This window comes from Fistularia commersonii, chromosome 4 (genome assembly GCF_037954325.1).
Source record: "Fistularia commersonii isolate RoL2024-O1a breed Wild chromosome 4, RoL_Fcom_v1.0, whole genome shotgun sequence".
Lineage (NCBI taxonomy): Eukaryota > Metazoa > Chordata > Actinopteri > Syngnathiformes > Fistulariidae > Fistularia > Fistularia commersonii.
The window spans coordinates 2,119,955-2,147,677 of record NC_141287.1 but is presented as its reverse complement, the minus strand read 5'-3'; the positions used below and the strand labels follow the sequence as shown (position 1 = coordinate 2,147,677).

The following is a 27,723-nucleotide window of genomic DNA, read 5'->3' as shown; positions in this document are numbered from 1 at the left end:
GAGTAGTGGAAACTAGACTGAGAGCAGAAGTCAGCATTTGTGAACAGCATTATGGCTTCATGCCTTGAAAGAGTACTCCAGATGCAGTATTTGCATTGAGAATGCCAATAGAGAAATACAGGGAAGGCCAGAGGGAGCTTTATTGTGTTTTTGTAGACCTAGAAAAAGCATATGACAGGGTGCCAAGAGAGGAGCTCTGGTATTGTATGAGGAAATCTGGAGTGGCAGAGAAGTATGTTAGACTGGTGCAGGACATGTATGCTAGCTGTGAGATGTGGTACGGTGTGCTGTAGGTGTATCAGAGAAGTTCAAGGGGGAGGTGGGACTCCATCAGGGATCAGCTCTGAGCCCCTTCTTGTTTGCAGCGGTGATGGACAGGCTGACAGATGAGGTTGGACAGGAATCTCCATGGACCATGATGTTTGCGGATGACATCGTGATCTGTAGTGAGAGCAGAGAATAGGTAGTGGAACATAGATTATGCTCTGGAAAGGAGAGAAATGACAGTTAGTCACAGCAAGACAGAATATATATATGTGAATGAGAGGAACCTGGGTGGAACAGTGAGGCTACAGGGAGTGGAGATCAAGAAGTTGGAGGATTTCAGGTACTTGGGGTCAACAGTCCAGAGCAACGGAGAGTGTGAGGTGAAGAGATGGATTCAAGCAGGTTGGAATGGGTGGAGAAAAATGTCAGGGGTTCTATGCGATAGAAGACTATCGGCCAGAATGAAAGGAAAGGTGTACAAGACAATGGTGAGACCAGTGATGCTGTATGGACTAGAAACAGTTACAATGACCAAAAGACAGGAGGCAGACCTAGAGGTCTCAGAGATGAAGATTCTTTAGGTTCTCCTTGGGAGTGACCAGGATGGATCGGATCAGGAATTAGTCTATCAGAGTAGCAGCACATGCTAGATGTTGTGGAGAGAAGGTCAGAGAAGCCAGACTGAGATGGTTCGGTCATGCAAAAGGAGGGATAGTGAATATATTGGTAGACGGATGCTGGAATTGGAGCTGCCAGGTAGGAGGTCTTGAGGAAGATCAAAGAAAAGATTCATGGACATAGTGAGAGAGGATATGAAGGTAGTTGGTGAGAGAGAGGAGGATACACAGAATACAGTTAGATGGAGAAAGTTGATTTGCTGTGGTGACCCCTGAAGGGAAAAGCCAAAAGAAGAAGAATATTTTTTTACCATTTACTGGAGTACCACTTATCTGTCTACATAACCAGGCTATAGATTGAGATACCGAGAAACCTATTTGCTAGTATCACCTCAGCTGGCAGAGGAAGCAGAGTATTTTGGCTTTCACAAGATACATATGCAGTTCTCAAAGGCCCATTGTGGTTTTATATACAGCTGAAGGCAGGAAAAAGCGCAATGCCTCTGCCTCGCCATCCATCTTAGATAAACATGAGCCGCCGTAATGATAATGTTACTCTCTGTCCCTCTGCAGGGTGTTCTAGGTTGTTGGAGGTTGTCCGCTGTGCTGGAGCTGGACTGAATCTTAATAACAGACCAAAGGTAAATAATGTCATTGTTTTAAATCACATGCGAAACCTTCTGGTTTTTTAGGGATGGGGTGGGGAGGGGGTGTAGCGCAACATAATATTTGGTTATTTAAGTTAAAAGAACTCAAAGAACTACTTGTGCGAAAAGCATGAAGTCCTTACTATTTGCACAAAGTTATATTTGGCAAATCATATCCATATCCATCAATGGAAATCAGCTGCGCTGTCAGCTGATGTGAGCTCAGCCTGCCCTGAACTAATACTTTCTCAGCCCAATGCAAATCTCGTAGAAAGCGCATAACCAATATGTGGAGTTAAGGTTGTTGGAACATCCAGAATCTCTCTCTGACTCAAAAATAGACCGGGATCACTGATGGATCATAGAGCATAACCACCGCTGATGCACTGAGAGACATTTTTTTAACAGGTGTAAAGTTTGGTTGCTCCGTCAACTTTGGCTTGCTTTTTCCCAATCCATTCCCAATTTCAGCAGGAAAGTACTGACGAAATGTTTCGGTAAATATCAGGTTTGGATCGAAAAAGTATTCCTGGCATGGTTTCACCGCTCTTTATGGTGATTGCCTCAATTTCACCCACGACACATGGACTAATGAAATACATATAGGCAGTCGGGAAATTAAAGTCTCAAACGGCACTCAGGCACTCGTCGGTGAAGCAACTGCTATATAAAGCCATCTTATTGTTTCTCTTCTTCTTAATCAAAAGTATGTAAATGTTTATGATGACTGAAACATAACATATTGTTGTGGCGGACAGTTCAGGTAACGGCCTCTACCACTACGGACGAATTGCAATTTCATGTAAAAAAAAAAAAGGGCAATGCACACACAAAGATACACAAACACAGTAACTACACTATATCTTTCCAGGACAGAAATTTTGTCAGAATACCAAGAAATGATGAAGATAATTCAACATAAAGATACTTTTCCTTCCTTCTTTTCCGGATCGATCAGTGGAGAAGGTCCCAGTAATGTCCTGTACTTGTTTATTCTGGCTCTGCCACCAACAATCCAGAACTGAGGTATTCTGTCCAGAAAGACTGCGTTTGGCGAGTTATTCCTGGAAACTTCTGAACGTATTAAAATTCTTTCAAAAGGCAGTAATTGATGAAATAACAAAGTCACAAATGTCAAAAAGCAAGTGGAATAATTTGTTTTCGACTCAATTAATTGAGGGTAGAAAGTTTTGAAAAAGCATACAATTGGGTTTTGATGAAGACCATCACATTATGTGAACGCTGGAAGTTAGGAGATGATTTTGGTTTATTGGCTTTCCATAAACACGAGATATTTAGGTGATCTGTCCATGTGCATGAGAGTGTGTGAGTGTATTTTCCTCTCACAAATCAATTTCAAAAGATAGTTTAGCTGCGCACACACACACACACACACACACAGCTGCTCCACTTTAACCACCAATGGAGAAAAGAAAGTTGTGTACATGTGTGTGTGTGTGTGTGTGTGTGTACTATATATACTTGCATTGTGGTGTCGTTGTGGGAGTTTGCAAAGGAGTGGCTCATGATCCTACATATATAAAGAGTTACACAGACTTGGCAAACCATTAGAAGGTAAAAATAAATTCAGGATGAAAATGAATGGGAGTGAAGCTGATGCCAGCACTGAAGCACACCAGTTCCTTTGGCTTGAACCTGCAGGTGTGTCACAGGAGATGGAATATTAGTCGCCTTGCAGATTTACAGTCGATTTACAGAACGAGTCTCTTCCCCGGTCCTCTATTTAACACATAAATCTGAAGCATACCATGAAACCTCACAAGGGACGCAGCTGGTTCCCTACTGTGTAATTTGGACAGACTATGCAATAACCTACTAGAAATGCTTGACTAATAAGATTCAAGCAAAAGCAGACTCACAGTATAAAGACTCGTTGCCGTAGGTGGATTTTTCAGACTGGTTGTTATGACTAGATGGACCCTGTGATGAAAAGGCAGTCACCTATGAATAGCAATGTTATTTAGCTTTTCCCATGTCCATCAGTCGGCCTGTGTACAGGACCATCAGAATGATCTCGCAGCACAGGATCCTCTCAACACGACTGGATTGCAAAAAACACGAATTGGTTTAGTTGTACAGTATAATGAACTTCCAGGTGACCTTTGTTTGTTTCTTATATAACAAAAATAGAAGCCAACATTAATGTGCTCTGTCCGAAAGCTGGCATGCCTTGCCATCTGTTTCAGTATCATTGTTTTGGCTTTATTTACAGGGGGTACTTGGGAATGTGGATGTAGACAGTTTACACTGCACTGTTTACATCCAGTGTACTGTAAATATTACTGCATGTACTTTGGGTAGTTCAAGTTGTATCATAGTACATCTCAGCTGAGCTTACTCTTTGTACCTTTCCCTTTGTATCTATCTCCCCTCTTTGTATCGGGAGACAGATGGTGACATGATGAAGGGGAATGAAAAGGAAATGATGCGATCCATCCTGTAAGTCTCAGGGGAAGTGCTATTATTGTTGCCGGATCAGCAGGCATCTCCTCAAGTCATCCCCTTCTTCCTGACCCTTTCTTCATTCTTCTGGGATGCATATTCCTGTCCAGCTGCACCAAAATTTTGTTGTGCTAACATGATGCTCGGTTTCAGGAAAAAGGACAAGGAAAATTAAAGACATGGAGAGTTCGATTATATATTAAATGCATACTGAGCCATTAATAGGTGTGAATGAGTGTCTTATTAGATGTCTTGGATAAATAGCTATGTGATAAGTGGATATGTGGCTCCATGATTAATAGGTATCCGGGTATCAAATGCAAACTAGACGGGCACCACCCCACCACGTCCCAACCACAAGTGTGCAGGAGAATCAGTAAGAATAGATTCATTATTCATTTCCAAGTGCTGTTCCATACGGGGTCAGTATGTTTGTAAGGTCATTCCCCATTTCACTCACAAGATCAGCGTCTTTGTGTTTATCCACAAACCCCTGCGGACGCCACAGATGTACAGCCAGAATATGAGTTAAAGCGGTCGAGGCTTTGCACAAAATTAGATTATCAAACGCATTGTGTGGCCAATTGGACATTCGACGGTAAAAAAAAAAAACAACAAAAAAGTTAGGGGGTTTGAGGTTGTAACCTATCAATGATTGTTCTCACAGAGATAGAATCACAGTTGCCTGTCTGACTCACTGACACGCTTTTATTCCCCTCTGCATCTGATTTATTGCTGTCACAAACCCAAGCAAGCACGCCTAAAAATACCACTTTGTCTGCATTTGTGAGCTGGCCTGATATAGAGCTGTGGGAAGAGGCCAAATCTGAAGGCATCTGAAAAGGTTTTTTACAGAGCTCTGTTGTTGTGGGTGGACACCTCTTGTTGCTTTGTGGGTGAAGTACAGAATCAAAAAATAAACTTTTTTTTGGTGTTTCTTTGCACACAAATACATGCAAGGACACACGGGGGGGGGGGTATGTTTACACACCCTCTGAGGAGTTTGCAATTCCTCTACACAGTTTTATGGGGACCAGTTTTTTAACATAACTTAAAAAAAATCATTGTCTGGCACAACCCAAGTCTCCATACCCCCCTGCAAATTCAGTTGCACAAAATAGTGCGTCGGTCCACTTGGGGGCAGGGTGGCGTTACCTCATACACTCCGTTCAGGTGGTGGGCCCTGAAAACATGCACATGGATCAGCATCTCGGTGGAAAATACTACCAAAAATGTGATCTGCATTACATCATTTCAAGTCATCTTCAAATGTCTGCTTTCAGGGACTTTTACAACCCCCGTATATCGATCAACCTGTTCAACCTACTGACAATATTTAGACCAGGGGTCGGCAACCCGTAGCACCCAAAGAGCCATTTGGACCCGGTTTCCTCGGAAAAGAAAACACTGGGTGCCGCAATTACTTTTTGACGTCTGAAATAAAGGTACCACTGTATATGTTGCTTTTTATTACCTTTACACTTTGTATAAACAAGTGCGTAGTGTGTTTCTTCTGAAATTCACAAAGAATTACGGAGAAAATTACATTTTATTTATGTAATGAACTCATTTTTTAGCTTTGGGCTTTCAGAGCGTGTAGCGGAGCCTTGACCTGAATTTTAAAAATAAATCGGGAAAAAAATCACTGTGTCATTAAACAATAAAAAATAAATATTTGCAAAATATCCTCATAAATATTCATTTTACCTGGTTTATGGGACTTCTGCTCCTGAACTTTTGCGCACAGCATCTGTGGCGGGTATACCGGCTTCCGCAAGTGTGACGTTATTTTGTGCGGCGAAAAATAATAAATCTAATTTTATTTAATATTTCAAGATCACAATAATCTTCCAACTTAGAACTTAAAAGTTAAAAAAAGGAACCAACACAAATGAAATACACTTCAATTAAATATTTATAATTTATTTTCCCAAGCCGCGCGGGTTGCCGACCCCTGATCTAGACAACATCTTATTTTTTGCTAATTTTTTCTTACGTAAAAAAATAGCCGTGAAGGAATTCATAGCTATTTTTTTCTTTGGCTGTGTTTCCTATCCTTGAGCATAGCAAGCAAGCCTGGTGTTTCCTCTAAAAATATGCCACGTAACATTGTATGAGCATCTGCCAGTCAGTGTCAGTTTTGCCACAGCAGCTGCCTCACCCTCCATATTTAACTCTGTGTGAAGAGTAAAAATGAGCATAAAATGTCAAAGGTCAGCGCTTGCGGGTGTCACTTGCTTCCTGCCTGTAGCATCTCGCCGTCTCTGGAAAGTGGTTCTCTTCAGCATAAGTGTGTGTGTGTGAGGGGGGACCTTTAGAAGCACAAGCTTGTCTGTGTGTGTGTGCTAATATCATCACTTCAATCCACTGAAAAGAATTTATATATAGTAATAGTTTTCATCAGGAGGTTTGACCGTGTTTACCTTTTAAAAGCCTGAATATGATTCAGCCAAATATAATAAATGTATTTTTCAATATAGAATAGAATAGAATGTGCCTTTAATCGGTGGAGGTTTTTCAATTTGCACAGTAGAAAGTGTACAGTGCAGTTGAGGTAGTAGGTACATTATAAGTAAGAAAACAGTGAATGTAAACACTATTATTATGGCGTGCACTAAAAAAAGATTGAATCAAATTAGGCAATGGGACATGATTACAAGACTATTGTGTAATGTAATTTTAATTTTCATCATCTAAAAAAATGCTTTTGTCCAGCACAGGTTATTAGACTATGCCCTTTGCACACTTGAATAATGGTGTCCCCCTACAAATTAAATAAATGTTTTTTTTTTATTAGTGTATTTATAAACACACTCAATGTTACAGCAAGGTATTTCGTTTGTTTTTTGTGTCACACTCCTACATTAAAACAAGGCAGAAATAGCAACAGTCCTTCATTTGGCTGCAGAGGAGTGGGGGTTACAAGAGGCGAGAATGGGAGGGAAGAAATGATGGAAAAGAGGGAGGGAAGATGAAATGAATATATGGGAGGAATGAAGAATGGGAGGATGATTGCATGTTTTCAGACAGGAGGAGTGTGGCTGTAGCAGCAAAGTAATTACTGTTTATTTTGGACACATAGACACACATATGCACACATACACACAGCACTTAAAGCCCATTACTGAGACTTGCTGTCTCAGTTCAGTGTGGCGTGGAAGGCCATCGTACACTCTTTGAAATGCATTGTTGGGCGGGCGCTGCGCTGCATGCCCGACACTTGGGAGTCAAGATTCCAACGACAACATCATCAGTGTCAGTGTTTTTTTTTTTTTTTTTCTTCTTCTTTTTTCAAACCTTTTCGACTTTCCTTCAGTCCATCCAAACCGCAGACAGCGACATTTCTGTGGTCATACTCAAATACTTCATTAACCCTTTCATTTCAGATTTCAAACTGACTTGTTTGTACAGCAACTGAATTTTTCTTTTTATAAAAAACACAGAATTTCATAACAGCCATCGAAATTTGTTTTTTTAATTCATTATTGTTGTCCATTGCGTTTATTGGCCTCACTGTTTTCATGATTTCAGCCTCTATCTGAATTTGTTCTTGAAAAACATGATTTATGTCATCATAGCCTAATGGGCTGTTTTCATAAATGATAACCTAATCACAAAACACATAGGTCTTTACAGTTGTTGAATTAGTCAAGCCATTTGATTATATGAAATAATAGATTGTGTATAAATGTGTTTTTTGAAATTAGTAATATCTATCTATCTATCTATCTATCTATCTATCTATCTATCTATCTATCTATCTATCTATCTATCTATCTATCTATCTATCTATCTATCTATCTATCTATCTATCTATCTATCTATCTATCTATCTATCTATCTATCTATCTATCTATCTATCTATCTATAGGCAATAGGTATAAAGTAGTTTGAGTGATCATTTGAATCTTTGTCTATCCTTAAAAAAACACTGGTAATCTCTTAGTTTAATTTAAACTGAAAGTTTATTATTACCACAGCATGTTAAAAAATGAGTGAATAAAGTGCATGAAAAAAGAGAAAAAAAATGGACCTCCTTTGTTTTACCCAAATTAACAGTTTAACAGCAAATTCACACTGGCATTTACTTTGGAGTACTAGTATTTAAAAAAAAAAAAAAAACAACAATGTAAACAATCTTTGGACATCAGTAATTGGAGAAGTTGTGATATTTCTACTTTTAGCTGAATGACAGTATCAGAGTTAGGCTGATATGAAATGCAAATATTGAATATTGAAATATTGGACTTCTGATAACTTCAAATTTTGCTCAAACTGCCTGATAGGCTGTGCTTCATCACATTACATGACAAAGTAACTGTGACATCCTTTAATATGCAAGAACGTGTGATCTGGGGAACAGATCTGAGTTCAGGTGCAGCACCAAATAGATACGCTTTGTATTTAAGGCATCCCTGCAGAGGAGGCGGAGAGAAAAAAAAAGAAAAAAAAAGATATTTTCTTTCCCATGTTAACACACTAGTGAGGAAGTGGCAGCTGTGAGATTTATCGCCGTGCTCCTCAGGTCCCTCAGCGGACCTCCAAACCACACACACACACACACACACACACACACACAGTGGCCCTGTGCTTCGTCCAAATGAATGGCAATGCCAACCGCAGGGCTCTATTTGCAGCGCCACTCCTTGCTGTACGACTGCACTGACATGTTTTTATGTGGGCCCGTGTGATTCTCCTCTCTAATCAAGCATGTATGTCCAGGAGACGACACAACCGATTAACTAAGAATAGAGTTTTTTTTTTTTTTTTTCCAGAATTTGGGTTTGGTCACAAATTGAACCAGTGCCGGTAAAAGTTTTTTTTTTTTTTTTCTTTTTTGCTTATTCAGTGTCTATAACTGAATAGAAACCAAAAATTGAATCTTTAATTATAAATGTTGCTCACACCCAACAATCAACAACACCTGCACACAGAGAAATGCACTCCCTCACTTGCAAGATTTCTCCCTACCCTTCCCCTGGTTTATCTTGTCACGCCTTTTATAAATAATGTTTATTGTTATTATTAGCACTATTTTGAGATTAAGCACATACGTCTATCCTCCCCCACAGGGAAGAAAAACCGGTCGAAATGTCAAGTGTTTTTTTAAGACACACTTAAAAAGGGATTTCAAATGACTTGACTTGGCTCATCCTAATGCCTTCAACCTTGTATTCTATGGTTATCACTATTATTAACCAAAGCAATAACAGATGACTAATGACTAATAGCAAAACTTATAACATAACAAATTGGTAAAAAAAGCCCTTATAGTGACGAGTAGTCATCGCACAGTCAAAAATCGTTGCACTTGGGAACCCATGTAAATTACCTGTATATTAAACATTAGTCCTTCTAAGTCTTCTCTTTCCTTTTCTTAAAGGACTACCAGTGAATTTCAAAAACTTAAGATTCCTTACTGCAATTTCAGAGAAAATTAGATTATAAAACAAAGACAATTCCATAACCCATAGAAATCTCTCTACAGTAATTTGGTCACCATTTTGTTATGCGGAGGCGATTATCAACCTTTGACCCCGAGCTGATAACTTGTAAAAAAAAAGGGTCCAAATGTGAAAAATACAACCAGGTCTGTTGAAAAAGTTTAGTCACTAGATGGAGCTGTGATATCAGTGCTGTTTTACCCTTATACGTCTTCTTCTGATTTGCCCCCTGCCTCCGCAGATGGAGCAGCTGTCAGATGAGGAGGTGGAGGTGAGGGAGGAAGAGGATGAGGAAGAAGAAGACAGTGACAAGGAGGACCAGGACCTGGATCAGATGTTTGGAGCCTGGCTGGGAGAACTGGACAAACTTACACAGGTGCAGATGAAACTGTGCTAACCCACCACTCCTCTTTGTGGTCCTAAATAGCTTTCTTAATTTAAATGCGGGCATTAAAAATAGGGACGGTTTAAAAAGGAAAATATAAAGGTTGATCTTGTTTTTTCCCCCAATTTCTCTACATTATTTTTGGCATTTTATCAGGAAGTAAGGTGAACCTCATGCCAAGGTGTCAGTCAGTGTGACTATGGAAACTCACTGAGGTTTATATTTATTTGGCTTCAAGAAATGTTATTTGCATATCACAATCCAACGGCCCCCATCGATTTTTGATTTGTCGTTTATTCAGATTTAAAAATCTCCACCGAAACATTTACCATCTATCTACCATATCTATATATGTATGTCTCTACATCAGTGCTTTAATTTTTATTTTATCTGTGAAACGATCAGTGTATCCATGTCCACATCTAGATTTCAATTTATGTATTTCAATTTCGGATGTTAGAAAAATAAAGATTTGATTCGGGGATTATACATTTAAACAAAAGTCATAATTACCGATATGTGGCCTTACTCTGTCCCAGATCCACACATATGTACTTAAGCCAGTGGGTATAAAATGTGCAAATTAATGAACCCTAAGAATTTACTCAAGTCTTTGCGTGCATCCAGAGCCTGGATGACGGCTGCCTTGAGCGGCCGCCTCAGCAGAAAGCCCCCCTGAGACAGGAGACCAACATGGCCAACTTCTCCTACAGGTTCTCCATATACAATATCAACGGTAGGACACTCGCACCATGTGCACTCTCACTCATTCGCAAGAACTACGAGGCAATAGCAGTGGCGTCTCCTCCCCGTCTTGCCCCACAGAGGCCCTGAACCAGGGGGAAAATGTGGATCTTGACGCTCTCATGGCCGATCTATGCTCCATCGAGCAAGAACTTAGCACCGTCAATCCGAAACCCAACAGCACGAGTGGCATGGCCCGCCTTGGATTGACCGATACCAAGGTAAACCTCGCAAAATATCTCCAAAAGGGGAAGCAGAACATTAGGAAAAGCTTTAACTGAGGGTATTCGGAGTGTAATTTTTGCCACGTTGCTGCTTTCCAAGGTTCGTCAGAAGCCTCCAGTTGGCCGCAGTACCAGGCAGCAGCCAGCAGGGGGCGGCAGCTGTGACGGCGGAGGCGGCGGCAACAGCGTCAGTGGTGGAGGTGGAAGCAGCGGCGCAAGCAGCAGCAGCAGCAGCACCAGAGCTTCACCGGCAGGCACCATCAGAGCTCCCAAGGGGCATCATGGGAGACCGGCGCTGGCCTCCAACTTCAGCCTGGATGATATCACTGCCCAGCTAGAAAGGGTGTGTTGTCAATATTAGCTTAGACACTCAGCGGCTCGGCCGGATCTCCTGATCTTCTGGTCTGGTACGGTAGAATTAGGTCAGATGGAACCACAGGCTTTTTCAGCCTGCGGTTCAGAAAAAGGAGGACAAAGCTCAGCTGTTTTCTGCTTCAATAATGAGTCCCCATGTATGTATCCTCTCCGATCTGTTCCCTGTGGGGACCAGGAGGCGCAACTCAATACTGCCTCACAAAATCCACATTATGGAAAGCTCATCATCATTTGCACATGTTTTTTTTTTAGAAAGCATTCTAACCTTTTGGGAAATGTTTGCCACAATTTCGATGTTTGTTCGGGCTTTCGATGTTGCTTTCGAAGTGTGCCTGACATTCCTGTCCTAGCCTAGATCCTCTCATTGCTAATTGCGTTCTCAAAATCATTTAAATGTTTCTTTTATTTATGTTTTTTCTTTTTTCTTTTCTTATCATGGGTTGAGGTCTACTGTAACTTTTACCCCGCAGATAGGATTGACAGGGTTTATGTAATGTATAATGCTATTATTTATACATCAGGTATTCCGCGTAATCGGTAGTATTCTAATCTATAGAAATAGTAATTACACATTTGTTAACCCTCGTTTTTAATGCATTTTTAAGGTCTTCCTAGGTATTGTCAAGCAACATCTTTGAGCATGTTGTATACTGTATATGCAGTACCCCATTGGATTTACAGTGGATTTAACTAACTGCATAACACTGCTGTGTTTTTATTTTATTTTATTTCTTTCTGGCCCAAGAAAGTCTGACTTTCATTGGTGCTCTGTTATAAGTAGCTTTGTGATAGCGTCTTAACCCCTGTTTGCACGCTTCTCAAACTAACTATAGGTTTCCTAATTGTGGTCATGTTGGTAAATAACAATACATTTAAGGAGCAGAAAGTAGCTTACATTCGACTTCCGGCGCTGCCTCGGGCGGCTGCCTGCCAGAGTTTCTCCTCATCTAGTGTCTCTCTTGTAAATTTTCTACTTTTCTTTTTAATTTTATTTACTCGTCTTCCTTAGTGACAATTTAGTTAAGGTCATTTCACTGTGCAATATTCAGAACTGTGCAATTTTTCATTTCATAACAGCTCCACTTCAATTTTTCCTTTTATTATACTATTGTGCACTCCTGACCTCACTTGTTACTAAGACACTTATAGTTTTATCACTTGTTTACTAAGACACTTTATAGTTTCACTGAGACACTTTATAGTTTATAGTTTATTTTTATTTCTAATTCTGCCTTTTTCTTTTTATTATTTATTACTGTTATTTTTTCTGTAACTGGCACAACAATTTCCTTCGGGATTAATAGAGTTGTTCTTATCTTATCTTATCTTATCTTATCTTATCTTATCTTATCTTATCTTATCTTACTAAGTAAGTTACTTTTTCTCTATTTTACCCTGATGTCATGGCAGGATGCCGATGTTAAAGCAGTCTCTGGCCTTGTGCATGGTTTTAGCTCTTGGCACATTCTTGACTTGTTAGACCGGGACTGGAAGATTACCAAAGCACAGCAACAGAGGAAGATCACTTGAAACCGGAAATAATACAATTTTCTTTTTTTTTTTCTCTCGACATTGGGGATGTCTTTCGTACCTCAGGCATCTCTCAGCATGGACGAGGCTGCTCGCCAGACCTCCTCTCACTCACTCAGCTCCGCTTCCACTTATACATCAGCCGACACCAGACGCCCGGGTTCCTCTCAGCGCCAACATCGGCGCACAGGATCGGTCGGCACAGTCAGTGAACATGAGGTAACTCAGAATATTTGTTAATAATAAATTATCCTCCTGGGTCTATCTCAGGTCCGAACTGTTTGTCTGAAATGAATTGGCCCTCGGTTGTGAATGTAGGACTGAATGGTTGTTTGTAGAGCCAGGCAGCCCATTGGGCATTGTTGGCAAACGCAAAGGGTGCCGTGGCCTCCAGGAGGCACCACAAAATTGGGAAAAAAAAAAAAAAAAAATGCCTTAAATATAATTGCAGCATATTAAAACTAGTTTAAACTTAACTTTTTTAACTCTCTTACATTGATTCAAATGCAAAGAAATGCCTAATATTGCTACAAATGATATTCCATGCTGTGGGAAGAAAGCCGAATTGATGTGACCTCAGAGTACTTTGTAAACATGGCAAACATATTATCTCATCAATTAAAAACAATACAGTGTTATTCAGTTTATTTCGTGAGGCAATGTAAATGACCAATGGAGGGAGCAACATATGAAGTCTGGCCTCGGGTGCCACATTTAGTGCGGCTGGTTGTTTGTCACTATATGTGGCCCTGGTTTTGGTGGTTTTGGTTTTGGTGGCTACTAGATTAATTCATTTAGTAGCCACCAAAACCAGCACTTTTCCCCATCACCCTCTGTAGGTTCGATCGATGGTCCACTCCTCCCGCTCATCTATTGCCTCAGCCTCCGGGGCGTCGGTTAACTCTGCCTCCTCTATGGACTCACTGGACAGTGTTCTCCGTTCCGAGTCAGGCGGCTATGAGTCGTCAGGCCTGCCCTCAGTTGAAGGCGCCAGTCAAAGTCGGGACATCTCAGAGGTACAGTACATGTCTATCTCTTATGGACTATCAGGTCAATGAACTGTATGTTAAAATTTACCCGCGGGAACGCATCACGTGACAACAAAGGGATGCCCAACTCTGTCTTTTTCCATTGACACCCCCCCCATGCACAATCAATCACGTACCCTGTGACTCAGTCCAAGGTGCAACCTGGCATCCAAGTCGCTCAATTCCAAGAGTGTGATCGGGACGTGACCCCAGCGTGGGGGCGAAGGTATAAAATGACGGTGCCCCCTTGGCTTGGGGCCAGAACCTCCTCCCCTGCACATTCAGCTGGTCGCACCCCGGCGGGATGTCCAGGGAGGGTGGACGATCCCCTCGGTGTGACATTGATTCTAGCCAAGGATATCTCTGGCCTGGTATATCTTGTAAGTGTATTTTCTGACCATTCTTGCTTAATCAGTTCCTGACCATTGTGACGTTTTCCCTGACTGAAATCTGAACACACCAGGACAACAAAGTCCAAACACACCAGGACAACAAAGTCCAAACACACCAGGACAACAAAGTCCGTTCACTCCTTACCTCACTTGTTACTAAGACACTTATAGTTTTATCACTTGTTTACTAAGACACTTTATAGTTTCACTGAGACACTTTATAGTTTATAGTTTATTTAGTTTATTCAGCTGGTCGCACCCCAGCGGGATGTCCAGGGAGGGTGGACGATCCCCTCGGTGTGACATTGATTCTAGCCAAGGATATCTCTGGCCTGGTATATCTTGTAAGTGTATTTTCTGACCATTCTTGCTTAATCAGTTCCTGACCATTGTGATGTTTTCCCTGACTGAAATCTGAACACACCAGGACAACAAAGTCCGAACACACCAGGACAACAAAGTCCAAACACACCAGGACAACAAAGTCCGTTCCCGTGGCGGAGGCCACAAAAAACGGACAAATATTTCTCAAGAAGTGATTTGATGATGCGGAACCTGTTTTCAATGGCCGAACGTTTCATATTTTGATGGGGCTCTTAATTTCCCCGTACTTCTACTGTAGAGGTAAAAAAGATCACTATTCCCAGATGTATGTCAGGGGTCAAAACCCTGAATCCAAAGCGGATGTAAAATCAGCGGAGCAGACAAATCAGGTACTGTTGATACCGTGATAGGATATTCTTCTCTACAAAATAATATTTTTCCCTCAAAGTTAATGGATTCAGTCCTGGCTCACTCTCTGCTCTCCACATCAAGGTTTCAGAAATGCCGCCAGGCGCTTTCTCCAAAATGGGCGGAAAGGAAGCAATAGGAAAAAACAGATGGGTGCTTAAAAAAGCTGTCGTCTGGCCACTGTATTGTATTGTTCGCTGTGTGGATCACATGACGACTCCTTGCCTTCCATCTATCTTGATGTGTTCGGCCCGGGTCCAGCCTCTAGTTCAACGCCAACACCTGTCTTCTGCTGGGATTAAGCTGAGCCCGCTATCATTTTAAACAGATTACGCAGAGATTATGCGCTTCAACCAATAAACGGGGGCCTAAACGACATGCATGCGTACAGATTAAACCTGAGCTTCTGAAGGTGGAGGACTACGCATGCTCTCTTTCTGCAAGTTGTTTTTTAAGGTCTTTCAGGTGACCGGGATAAGGAAATATATGGTTCAGTTCCCTAATTTAATGATTTGAAGCTGCGGTGCTCTCTTTGGTAGTTGATCGTCTCAAGGACTACGGGATGGGAGCGTTAGCGCTGCTTCAGGGTCTTGTCCTGACTTCCGGTACATCTAGAATAAAAAATTGAATTAAATTGACTAACAATAACCCTCCTTAAAACTTCTGTGAATCTTCATCCGTAGACAACCCAGAGGAGAAAATCCCAAAAGTCTCAATTTAGATTTTCAGGGTTTGTGTTTTTCAACACGAGATTTCCATTTTCATTTCACAAGCTGCTTGTGACCTTTTAAGACGATTCCTTTTCCGTGTCCTTGTTTTTTTTTTTTCATTTGGCTGCCGTGCAGTGGAATTTAATCGCTAACCTTGACGCAGTTGCTCGGCTTGACTCGGGGGGGGGGGGGAACTGAAAAGAGCATAACAAAGGCTGCAAGCCACGCAGTTGTACGGATAGTAAGGAAAGCCAACCCGGCAGGGGGTAGACATCTGAGAAAGGATGTGTTAGTTTTGGCTCAGAGACGCTGCTTTAATGATTCCTACTCATTAAAAAAAAAAAAAACACCATTTGAAGTTGTACCACCACGACCAAGTCGGTGACATTGAGTCGCAAACCCCAAGTGGAAGTTCCTTCTGTCGAGGACACGCCTGCTAATTTTCTCGGATGAGAAGAATTGCAAGTGCGTACAAAAGCACACGTATGTGGAGCCTGTCACATCTGACGGCCTCTAACAGCCACAAGATTATCACTCTAAGGTTATAAAAGCCTGGTGGGAGCGAGGCTGGACAAACTATAGAACTCTTTCATCCAATGTGGAAACAAGCTTCTCAGCCTGATAGTTTGAAGGCAGTTGCCTTATGCAGAGTCTGAATGTTGTTTTTTTATATGGGCACATACACACACACACACACGCGCATATATTCAAAGGCTTCCCTCAGTGTTAAGCATGTCTCACCATGATTACTTTAGCCAGGAGGAGATAAACACACACACACACACACACACACGCACTCACATAAACACATGTGCGCTCTTGGATGTTAGCGGTCAGATCTTTGCCAAAGGAAAAGCTGACTGTAATCGTGTGTGTGTGTGCATGTGTGTGTGTGTGTGTGTGTGTGTGGGGGGGGGCACGCGCACATGTGCACACTTGAGTGTTTGACCCAAATATTTTTTTATCTGTGCATATCAAGGGCATATTAATGCTTTCTATAAACTGATATCTAGTGATTGAAAGAGCCACAAGATTAAATACATTTAGAACAGATACGCTCTAATACTAACAGTCAGGAAAACAATAAATGTTAAGACTGTTATTTGAAGAAATTGATCATTTTACTTCAAAACCCCGTTCATATGTTAAATATCTGAAAAAAGATGGCGTGAAACCTGCTTAGGATGGAGATTGAACTTGGTGTGGATGTTTGACTGAATGCTCAAGCCAGGGAGTTTTGCTTCACAGCTGTTTTTATCTATTAGGCTTATTCACTTACCTTAGTTTGCAAATCTGAGCTGTGCAGTAAAAAGTCTCTGCCTGTCAATAATTGAACAAAATCCGTTTGTCAACTGTCAAGCTGAGCTGCTTCAATGTGAATCGGGAAGTCGTCCCATGTTTGGACCATGTTTGGCATTCGTGCTTCTTGAAAAACCCAACAGTTGCCTCACTGTTGTTGCTTTACATATTTAATGAAAAACATAATTCTGCGTGCATCAAATGTAAGGAATATCGAGAAGGGCTGAAAAGTTACATATTTCAAAATATTTCCAAATCATCCTTTACTATTTAGCCAAGACAGACAATTGGTCAAAGCAGTGTGAGTTGAGACAATAAAGATTTTAATACAATTTATATGATGGGGTCAAAAGGATATTTATTATTGCTTATATTTGTAAATCATCCCAAGCACATGCTATTTAAATTCCACGATCTGTATATGTGCTGCAGTCCAACCCAGGCAAAGCAAATGCTGCAGCGTTACTAAATGATTCAGCCAAATCTGAACATGAATGCCACGATCGGCATCCATAGGTGTGATAATTTCGCAAATTTGCTGCATTGCTTTGATCAGTCAAGCAGCGACCACCTAAATACGTTTGGAAAATGTTATTATGTCGCTTCTTGTTCGTCCCCTTAACCTGTTTTTATTTTCTTTTTTTCCTCTTCTATCACTTAATGCCGGCCTTGCACCTTATGATTTTTGTCAGTCGCAGACTTAAAACTGAAAGTTGGAAGGAACCCTTAAGAGTCTTACACGTCAGTCCGGTCAGTCATCTGGGTCAATTGTTTAGTTTTACACAAGTCTTTTCAAAATCTTTTCAAAGATTTATGAGCAGCGTAAGTTTTTGTCAACAGGGTTTTCGCATATCATCAGAAACAATACCTAAGTCTGTCATTACTGTTATTCAAAATGTGTCAGTGAGTTTAAAAGATGCTTGAACAACTTTAAGTGACTTGTATACAAGGATTAACATAACTTACCGTAATTATTAAGTCAGGTTAAGTCTGACTTAATTTATTTATACATTGTCAAATCACAACACAGTTGTCACTTTCCATGTTTAGCGGGTCTGGGTACAGAAAAGCAGTGATTCCCCAGGAGCAAGCACTTGGTGACAGCACTGAGGAAACATTGCCATTTACAGAGCAGAAACCTTGGGCAGATCCTAACTTAACGCCTTAATCAATTAATAATTGGGGTAGAAAGATAAGAGGATAGAAATAGAAAGCAAGAGAGTGATAGACGGCGAGGGTTTAGACATTGAGACCGACAGGAACGAATGATCTCTTACTATTAATAACAATCACTTTAACAGTTGTATGGTAATAGCTGAAATGATACACTAATAGCTTTGATATTCATATAAGAAATAACGCCTGCAAAGACCACTGCAACAGATCAGTCCAGACGCCCTGGGGGCCTTGGAAATAACAGAACCCGGGAAGTTGGAAAAGATATGAGGTTACTATGATGGGACATGACTGCAGAGCGGATAGGAAAAGTCGGAGGAATGAGAGAAGAGCATCATTGAATATCTCTCTGCAGAGTAGGTCTATGGCTGCATAGTCAATGGCTGTATAAGCTTTCTTAAACAGAAAGGTTTAAAGACAATTCTCAAAGAAAGACAAGAAAGTGGACCAGTTCAAAACTCTTGAGTTTAGATGCTCAAGGGTGGTATTTTACGTCTGATTTTGGAAACACTTTTTTCTACTACTCTGCGTTTTGTCATATAATTAACAGAAATTATCATTTGTTGTTTTCGGCACCAATTCTGCAACGTTATGCTGATAGGAAGCGTCAGCTCAAGCACGTCACTCACATAACTGCGACTTTTACTTCTGCATTTGACAGCGATGAGGCGGCGGGGTGTCCGAATGCCGGTGTTTAAACGCATCGCGGCCCCACTCTGTTACAATCATGGGAAAGACCTCAGCATTCCTGTATTTAGCTCTGCAAGCTGTTTCTTGACATATAAGCACAGCAACTGTTTTCCTCCTGTCTTCATTTCTCTTTCATAGCAGTGTGTAAGAAATTTCCGAGTCGTCATTGCAATTAGAATACAAATGTTTTCACTCGAATGTTAATGAGGCTGATGATGCATAATGGAGTTTTCCTGAATATGTGATTTTAATCTTCCAATATTAGTCAAAACAAATGACATTTTCTTTTTTTTTTTTTTTTTTTTTTTTACAGCATCTAATCTTTAATGGAAAACCGTGAAAGTTTCATCACACAGTAGACATATTAACCGAGAAAAGGGGGGTTAACAGAATATTTTTCAACTGCTCCTTTTTTACCTTGAACCATTTCAGCAATCCTAACAATGTGACCTTGTTAAAAGTTTAAAAACAAATTCTGCTTCTCTTGATCTTTGCTTCAATCACTTTGTGCAAAAATCAGGAGAGGAACAGTGTCACAACATTTTCATAACACAGCGCCCATAAATAATCAGCATGTCATGCAAGGTGGAGGACAGAATCCTTTTCTTTTCTTTTTTTTTTTCAACATTTATTAGAACAGGTTCCTTAACAGAGTTTTACACATTCTTACAAAACCTCATAACAAGATATACATTGTATAATAATCTTTATAGGTCACTTATTTCCTCAATAGCACGTGAAAAATAAAATAAAACTAAAAAAAAATCATTAAAAAAAAAAAAAACACAAAGAAAAGCATCTAACTCAGTCAAATAGAGATAATATCTTCAACTCTCCAAATATTTTTTAATGGGTGCCCATTTGTCAAGATATAGGTCTGTCTGAAGTCGTAAGTTTGCTGTTATGCGTTCCATGCAGTTTACATCCTTAAGCCTCTGACGCCGCTGGTCCAGGGTAGGTTTTTGGGGTTTGAGCCAGTTTACTGTGATCATTTTATGTGCAATTAATAGAAGAACTCTAAGCGTAAACACCTGTTTTTTCCTAAAATCGCTTGTTGATGCTGCACCCATAATAAACTGCTGTGGATCAATTGGTCTGTTTAATTTTAAAATCTCACTTATTTGTTTTTTTACCTCTACAAATGACATTTTCTGTCGCCCCTGGTTCCCATCCAAAAATCCATTCAACCTGTATGTAGCATCTCTCCACAGGGTTGAAGTCCAGCTTGCCAGCAAGGTTTCTCTGCTGCTGATCTCTGCTTCACCACACAGCTTTTCGCTAAACTGCCACATCCGATCAATCGATTAGTGGATTAATTCACTTGCACTTTCTTTGTCCTTTTCTCCTTCAAGCACTCCTATCTGGACAGGGAAACCTCTCTGATTCTGAGAAACATAGCAGGAAAACCTTCCCACCTGCTGACCAAGGTGACTCCCTCCCTTCCACTTGCATGCTTTGACAACCCTCTGCACCTCACTATCATGCATGTCGTTTTGAGTCGGAACGCAGCGACCAGAACAGCCGTCTCCTCGCACGTTCCCTTCCTTTCGTGTTTCGTCATCAGATCGTCAGATTATTGGCTCTAAGTTTGCCTGAGTTAACTAACCAAATCTTTACGGCGATTCGTCTTTTTTTTTCTTTAACACGATACCCTACCCTAATTTGAATTTGAAAACTTTTACCGGCTCATGCTTAAACTCTGCTGAAACTTGTTTCATTGTGAAAAAGTAATTTCGTAAGACAAATTACTGTTCGGAGAGACTCTACGTAAACGATTATGACCATTTCATTTACTGATTTTATTATAGACCAACAGCTGTCATAACACCCAAATAGCAGACATCCTTTATTTCACTGAAAGCTTGCATGAAAGAGCAATGTTTTTGGAGTCACAATAAGATGATAATAAAGTTAATGTAAGGTTACCATTCTGAAAATGATACTTGGTGTGATTAGTTTAACATGTAGAGAAGGATACGATTGTTTAAGTGAAATATTCAGTGAGGCGTGTCATCTGGATGTCCACTGACAAGTTTGTGAGATAAAACAAGCTGTTTGGTGTGTGTGTGTGTGTGTGTGTGGGGGGGGGGGGGGGTTGATGGATAGTTTGATCATCCGTCAACCAACCTGGCTGAGCTGATAAATCTCAATTTCACTGTGCAATATTCAGAACTGTGCAATATTTCATTTCATAACAGCTACACTACAATTTTTCCTTTTATCATACTATTGTGCACTCCTTACCTCACTTGTTACTAAGACACTTATAGTTTTATCACTTGTTTACTAAGACACTTTATAGTTTCACTTTATAGACTCTTTATATCTTCTTATCTTATCTTAAATCTGATCATACCTTAGAGGGTTTGCCAGCGATGGAAAGAGTACCGTGAAACCCATTCACTCACTGTGCTGTACACAAATCTCACAAATGTCATGAGAAAATGATTTTTCACGTTAGTCCAGGTAAGTGAACAAGAGGCGTTCTGTGTCTGCTTTCGTCAACTATTTCTTCACGGCCTGAGCATTTTTTCTCCAATATGAAACAACGTTCATGGTAAAAAGAGTAATAATAATAATGATTATATGATAAGGATAATGTTTTGTCTTACGTTTAGCCCCCAGTCAGTTAAATCAAGATTTGTTGAAGCCTTTTTTTGTCACTCTCATGTTGACCAGAATGAGGTTTGTAGGAAAAATTGTTTGACTTCCGACCACAGAATAAGGATTAGCTGTTTGAGTTAACGTCTCCTCTATCTTCGATCAGTAACCACATGATCTCTGCAGACAACCAGCACTTGCTGGGAAAGAAGGCCCTCAATCAACTGAAACTCTAATCTCACATTATTGAAACAGTTTATCACACGACTCTATGATTAGTGAGGAAATTTTCCCAGGAAATTTCAATTCAGGTCAGAGAGGGGAGTTTACCTTTACTTTTTCAACATTCACCCCTTTCACTAGCATTTAAGCTCAAATGACACAATCCAGAATTACAGAGCCTGCTTGTTCCAGCTAAGGAAATAATTACAGATGTTATTGTAATATAAATTTTAACCTAAAACATGACGTATTTTCTACAAAACTTTTCATATTTTTTTTTATTTCAGTAATACACTTCAGAGTTTTATTAATACCAAATTGTTAAATTGCTCTTAAATAGTTCCCCTTCAAATCTATAGAATTATTATTATCACAACATATATAGAGTAGTTGAGAACTCAATAAAACCATCTTCTGAATATTAGCAGAAAGCATTCTTAAGTAAGGTAAGTAAGTTATAAATCATCTGCAATCATAGCAATATTGGTAAGACTTCAGATGGTGCATCAAATACCAAACACTTTTTTCTCTGAAAAGAATCTGGAGGGTAAATGTCAGGGTACTTTTCATCAAAATGCATCTCATGACCTGAGTAAAACTGTTGAAGAACAAAATCTCCCTGCTTTTGAAGCCTGATAGTGTTGCAAATTTTCCACAAAGACAGTATTGTCTGTTTGCAATAACTTATTTCCTTTTAGTTATTACAAAAATCCTCAATTAGCTTTTCAGTCTGTGACAATAAAGTAAAACTCATTGACATCAGGCTTATGATGACAGAGGAGGTCAAGGTATCTCAATTTCATCATTATAGAGAACAGCTGAGTATTTGGTGTACTTTCAGAGGACAAACTTGAAATATAAAAAAAAAAAACTCATCTTTTTCTACATCAACACAAATGTCTGCCTGGAACACAGCCAGATGGTATAATAGAGCTCAACTTGGGGCAGCAAGCGCCAATCAATACAGATAATGGGACCGTGGGTGTAGACTAAGATTAGCTAAGGCTTATTAAAGTGCTTCGGTGGAACATTTATAATGTGCGTCTGTGTCCTTGGTACAGTGTTGAACTCCATCGCTCTCAAGCTAATGCTTTAGGGGTCTTAATGGCTAAGGGTGAGGTTTTATCATGCACATGCTTGTGTGTGTGTGTGTGTGTGTGTTGGGTTCAGATTGGCGCTGATAATCCTCTTTGGATTGGTGATTGCTCAGAGCGTCATATGAAAACACATGCGCACAAATAGTGGATGTTGTTTGTTTCCTTCATCCCCACCTGATCGCCTCCACGTCGCTTCCTGTATCCAATGTGTTAACTTTTCCTGTGAATGTAAATGTAATATAGTAGTCAGGTTAATAACATAGTCAGGTTAATGTGTTTTTTTTTTGTTTGCTTTTAAAGCGCAATTTATTTTATAGCAGCTGCCAGTGGTTTCAATCTCAGCCTACAGTACTTTAGAGCCCCAACCATCTTTTAGCCACAGCACTTATTTTACATTAGAAAAATCACACGGCACACCACCGAATAAATATGTCAAAAAACATTTTTAATGAAACTGAATAAAACTAGTCTCAATTTACTTACTCGGTGTGAAATCTAATATTCGAAACATTCGAGTTGCAATGCAAATTTCCCACTGATGTGCAACTTTTCCAGAACACTTTTCTCAGTGTCTGCAGATCAATATGTCTGGAAAGGGTATTATTTGAGAATGGGACTTGGAATATTTCTTTAAGCGCAAGGCCGAGCATTTCTTCGAAGATGATTTTGCTGGCAGGTAGTATTAATGGCTGTTTGGATTTAGCGATGAGTTCAGCAACTTTATATCTAGCTCTCAGAGCTTTCTCACTCATCTTGGTGGTTTTCTTCAACAACGCTGCCTGTTTCTGAGTCTGTTTACGCAGAAGAAGAAAATAGTCTGTGTTCTCAGCTTGAAGAGTGTTTAGTTTGGAGATGGGATTTAAGTTTGCTTAGAACCATGGCAGTGTTGGACAGCTTTTCCCCCGGACACCAGGCATAACAGAGTCGGTTCAGTCGGTTCCCCGGTAAAAGTGAATCCAAGCACAATATAATTTTCATTATAATTTTCTAATTTTTCACTCGAAGCACCACTATTTACACTGCTGTTGTAGCAGCAGCAGGTAGATTCATGGGTTAATTCACTACCTGTTGCCATTCCGTGGAAGAGCATTTACCGTAATTCTGGACTATCGGGTGCACCTATATGTAGGCCACAACTACTAATTTTTAAAAGAAAAACGGTATTGTACATAAATAAGCTAGAGGTGTTCCCTTTGAAGCATGAAATATTAATGCAGCAAGATGATATTGGACAGATCTTTTGAAAACTTTTAATCAAATAAATGACGGTAACATCTACAACTAACGGTACAATGGCTTTTTTTCAGAACAGATGCCGAACTAATGTGCAGTAGCTCTATTTCCTTCTTCAACAGACAAACTGATCACTTTGGACTTAAAAAAAAGCATTAAAAACAGTTCTGCACGTCTTTTTCATGCTGGGGGTGGGTGCAAAAAGTGCAAAAAAATGGCTGAATTGAAGAATTATCGTAAATGCGAATGGGTTTGCTGAAACAGTTTCAAGTGTCCAATGTGAAGGTTTTGGCGGAAGCAAGCTACCGTAATAACCAATGAAAATCCGTAAATTAGCCGCATTGTAGTAAAAGCCACAGTCTATTAAGATTGGGAAAAAAGAAGCGACGTTTATGCCGTAATTAAGGGTAATTGTTCCGCCTGTCACGGCAACAAATGCTCCCCACATAAATAGATGTACAAAGACACATTATTTGCCATGAATAGATAATTTTTGGACCAATCGGGTGAAAGTGTGCATTTTATTTCTACACTTGAAGGCGCCTCAGCCCTCATCTGAGATTTTTCTTCAGTTCAAATGACCTGCGGTGAATTTCTGAATAGAAGCGCCAGGTTTTTGGCTGGGTCTAGGTTGTGGTGGCTTGTCGTGTAAATGGAAGGTTTGATCACATGAATTGCGGCTCATGTGGATGTTGCTGGGGTCTGGTTCTGGTGTTGGGTCTTTCTTGGTTTCCTCCAAACAACCAGGAAAGACCCAACACCAGAACCAGCAATGTCCAAGTGAGCCTCAGAGTTCAACAAGTTTTGTTTAGCTTTACCTTTTTACATTCCAATCCAGGGAATCCCACTAAATTGCTCTTTTGTTCCAACGAATGACACCCCTTTAGCATAACAACCCACTTTGACCCAGTTTCTGCAGATCAACTCATCGATTTATACAACAAGCCACCAAACTAGACCCACCCCCCAACCGAAGCAGCCTCTCGGATGAGGGGTGAAACGTCGTCAAGTGAAGAAAGTCCAGTTGCCAAGACAAAAGGTTTCGGCGGTCTAACATCATGTAATATACTGCTCAAAAAATAAAGGGAACACTTGAACAACACAATGTAACTCCAAGTCAATCCCACTTGTGTGAAATCATAGTGTCCACTCAGGAAGCAACACAGATTCATTTTGACTTGTTTTAAGGACATTACATCAAAGTTGGATCAGCCTGGAGTTTGTTTTTACACTTTAATTTTGAGTGTGATTCCTAATCCAGACCTCCATGGGTTGATACAATTGATTTCCGTTGATCATTTTTGTGTGATTTTGTTGTCAGCACATTCAACTGTGTAAAGATTTCATATTTCATAAGAATATTTCATTCATTTAGATCTAGGATGTGTTTTTTAAGTGTTCCCTTTATGTTTTTTGAGCAGTGTACATATCAGCGCTTCCGCTGTCTACGGCAAAGCAAATGAAACCAAGTGCTTTTAGCTGTTGCTTTGAAACAGATTTTTTAAATTTGTGTTTCCAGGATTAGAGGAGTGCGGCCACCGCGACCCCCAAGATTCTGGACAGATTAAGAGCAGGGTTGAGGGGGTGGGAGGGCGTCTTACTGCTGCTGCAGCGATGAGGCTGAGGAGCTCTTTGTGTGTGTGTGTGTGTGTGTGTGTGTGTGTTGAGACAAGCTTGTGTCTACTTATATGTGAGACTGCTCTTTCTGTGTCACTGTTACACTGCATCAGCAATAGCTGCAGTCCCCTATATTCTTTCTCCCTCTAATACACACACACACACACACACACACACATATATGCACGGCTTTGGCCCACTTATGCTGCTGCTGCTCTTTAAATCGCAGCACTCAAATCTATGGCGGCTCAGGAGGGACACATTACTCATGACTTCCAAGGCAGCAGAATCTCTCCTGATCACATGCTAATTTTAGCAACCCTGCAATGTAGGTCAGCTGCTGCATCTCTGCAAGGCAGTGGGAGGGGAAAAAATATGTGCTGCAAGCTGTAAAGGAAAGTGGTAGGAGTAACATGATTTGGTGGGAAGCACAAAGAACATGTTTAATTTTGATGCGTTAAGCTTTATTTTGTAGGCCAAAAAGAAATAAGCATGCAAGATTTTGGCCTAATGGATGTCACACGTGGATGATGAGACCTTAATACAAAAGTCTTGGTTTAATCCGCATCATAACTTGTAACAATAGTTGGTTTTGTTTCAAATCAAACAGAATATATTTATGAATATATACTTATGAATATATTTATTTTCAAATTAAAGGCGTCAGACTTCATGTTTATTACACGGGACCGGATTATTCTCAATACATAAATTGTATTACAGAGGCCTTTTAAATTACTGAAAAATAACTTGCCTGTAAATGTAAATGATCTCCTTCAAAATGAAGGAAATACAAAAAAATGAATTAGTTGGACACATTTCTCATACACTCACCATCAACTTTAGTATTGTTTGATAATCATTATTAAGCATCCTCAGGTACATCTCAGGCACGTAAAAGGCACACAAAGGTAAACATATAATAAATTTAACATTTGACAGGAACTAGTTCATTTTAGAGTCCACAGACCATATTGTGTAATATTGTGTACAAAAAAAAAAGTAATTCTTCGTGGTATTTGCTCAAATCCCAAATTTTTACCGGTAACTACTAGAATAATGGCCATTATGTAAGTCCATTGTCTCCACCTAAATAAAGCCTTTAAAAAGCGACTAATGCTACATGAAAATATTATCTGATAAAGTACAGATGGGTCTTATCACATTTTTTCATGGTAATGGACAGGGTTTTCATAAAATGTTGCACTCTAAAGGTCTGTAGAGTTATTCTAAAGGACACACTGAAGATCCCACAGAACCATATTCACCAAATTGTATTTATTATGTAATAACTTTATGTAATACAGTTCTGCAGCCTGAAACTTTTTCCCAATATTAGAGCACTAGCTTGAAAAAAATAATGAAGGAATATCAAATGAGTGGGAACATTTACTTATTACAATGTCGCCTACTAGCTGGAAAAGTGCGTTTTACTCATCCAAGAAGATATTTGGATAAATGTGTGATGGCGTAAAATGTCAGCCTTCAACATATGTTGGTCAAAAAGAGATAAACGATGGGAATTCACGTTATTATTCTGTCACCACGAAGCCATTCATGAGCTTCCACCTCCATGTTCGTGGATGAGCTTGTGTTCTTCAGGGGGGGGAGGTTTCCCATAAGCAGATTCGTCCGCTAATCTCCTCTTCCACGTCCTCATCCTCCTTATTCCATTCTCCACTTTTCCCCGTTCACACCAGACCCACTGATATCCTGAAGAGACAGTAAAGATTTGGTGGAGGCAGTGCGAGGGGAGGAAGGGGGGACTCAGTGCACAACATTATGCAGAGGGGAAAACACTAAACACTGTCAGAGGAAGAGAGAGAATAATAGAGGAGAGCTGGAGATAAAGAGATCACTTCCTCCCTGCAGCAACGACCCCCTCCCCCCTTTAACTCTCTTTAACCGACGCTCTTCGCTCCTCCTCTCGTTCCCCTCAACCAGCTTTTCTTCACTCTCTCCGCTCATTTCTCACCGCCACGCTCAGCTAAGGATGGATATGACAGGACAAAGCGGCACTTTATTATCATTTATTTCTAATGCTGGTTCACCAAGCGGTAAATATTCTGTCGGTCACTAGATTAACTGTATAATTAATTAAGAGGCCGTTGTGGAAGTCATCTGATGACTAGATTCGTCGACATGATGTCACCTAGACTAAACCGCTTCTCGGATTGTATTGGAAGTTATCGTCTCATTTTTTTGCACCCCGGATCTTGAAATGATCCGT

General features: G+C 40.2%; 1 protein-coding gene across 3 annotated transcripts in view; it reads left to right on the top strand.

Moving 5' to 3' along the window:
- raph1a (Ras association (RalGDS/AF-6) and pleckstrin homology domains 1a) overlaps positions 1 to 27,723 on the top strand; it is a 70,251-nt gene that overhangs the window by 26,001 nt on the left and 16,527 nt on the right. The window contains exons 2-9 of one of the 3 annotated variants that reach the window (XM_086144685.1): positions 1,458 to 1,525; positions 9,680 to 9,814; positions 10,451 to 10,559; positions 10,649 to 10,788; positions 10,892 to 11,134; positions 12,763 to 12,915; positions 13,536 to 13,712; positions 20,076 to 20,150. In XM_086144685.1, the coding sequence (XP_086000811.1) occupies positions 9,680 to 9,814; positions 10,451 to 10,559; positions 10,649 to 10,788; positions 10,892 to 11,134; positions 12,763 to 12,915; positions 13,536 to 13,712; positions 20,076 to 20,150 (1,032 nt within the window). In that variant the 5' untranslated portion in view covers positions 1,458 to 1,525. The remainder of the gene's footprint in view (positions 1 to 1,457; positions 1,526 to 9,679; positions 9,815 to 10,450; positions 10,560 to 10,648; positions 10,789 to 10,891; positions 11,135 to 12,762; positions 12,916 to 13,535; positions 13,713 to 20,075; positions 20,151 to 27,723) is intronic. The other 2 variants (XM_086144687.1, XM_086144686.1) reach the window with 2 other exon arrangements.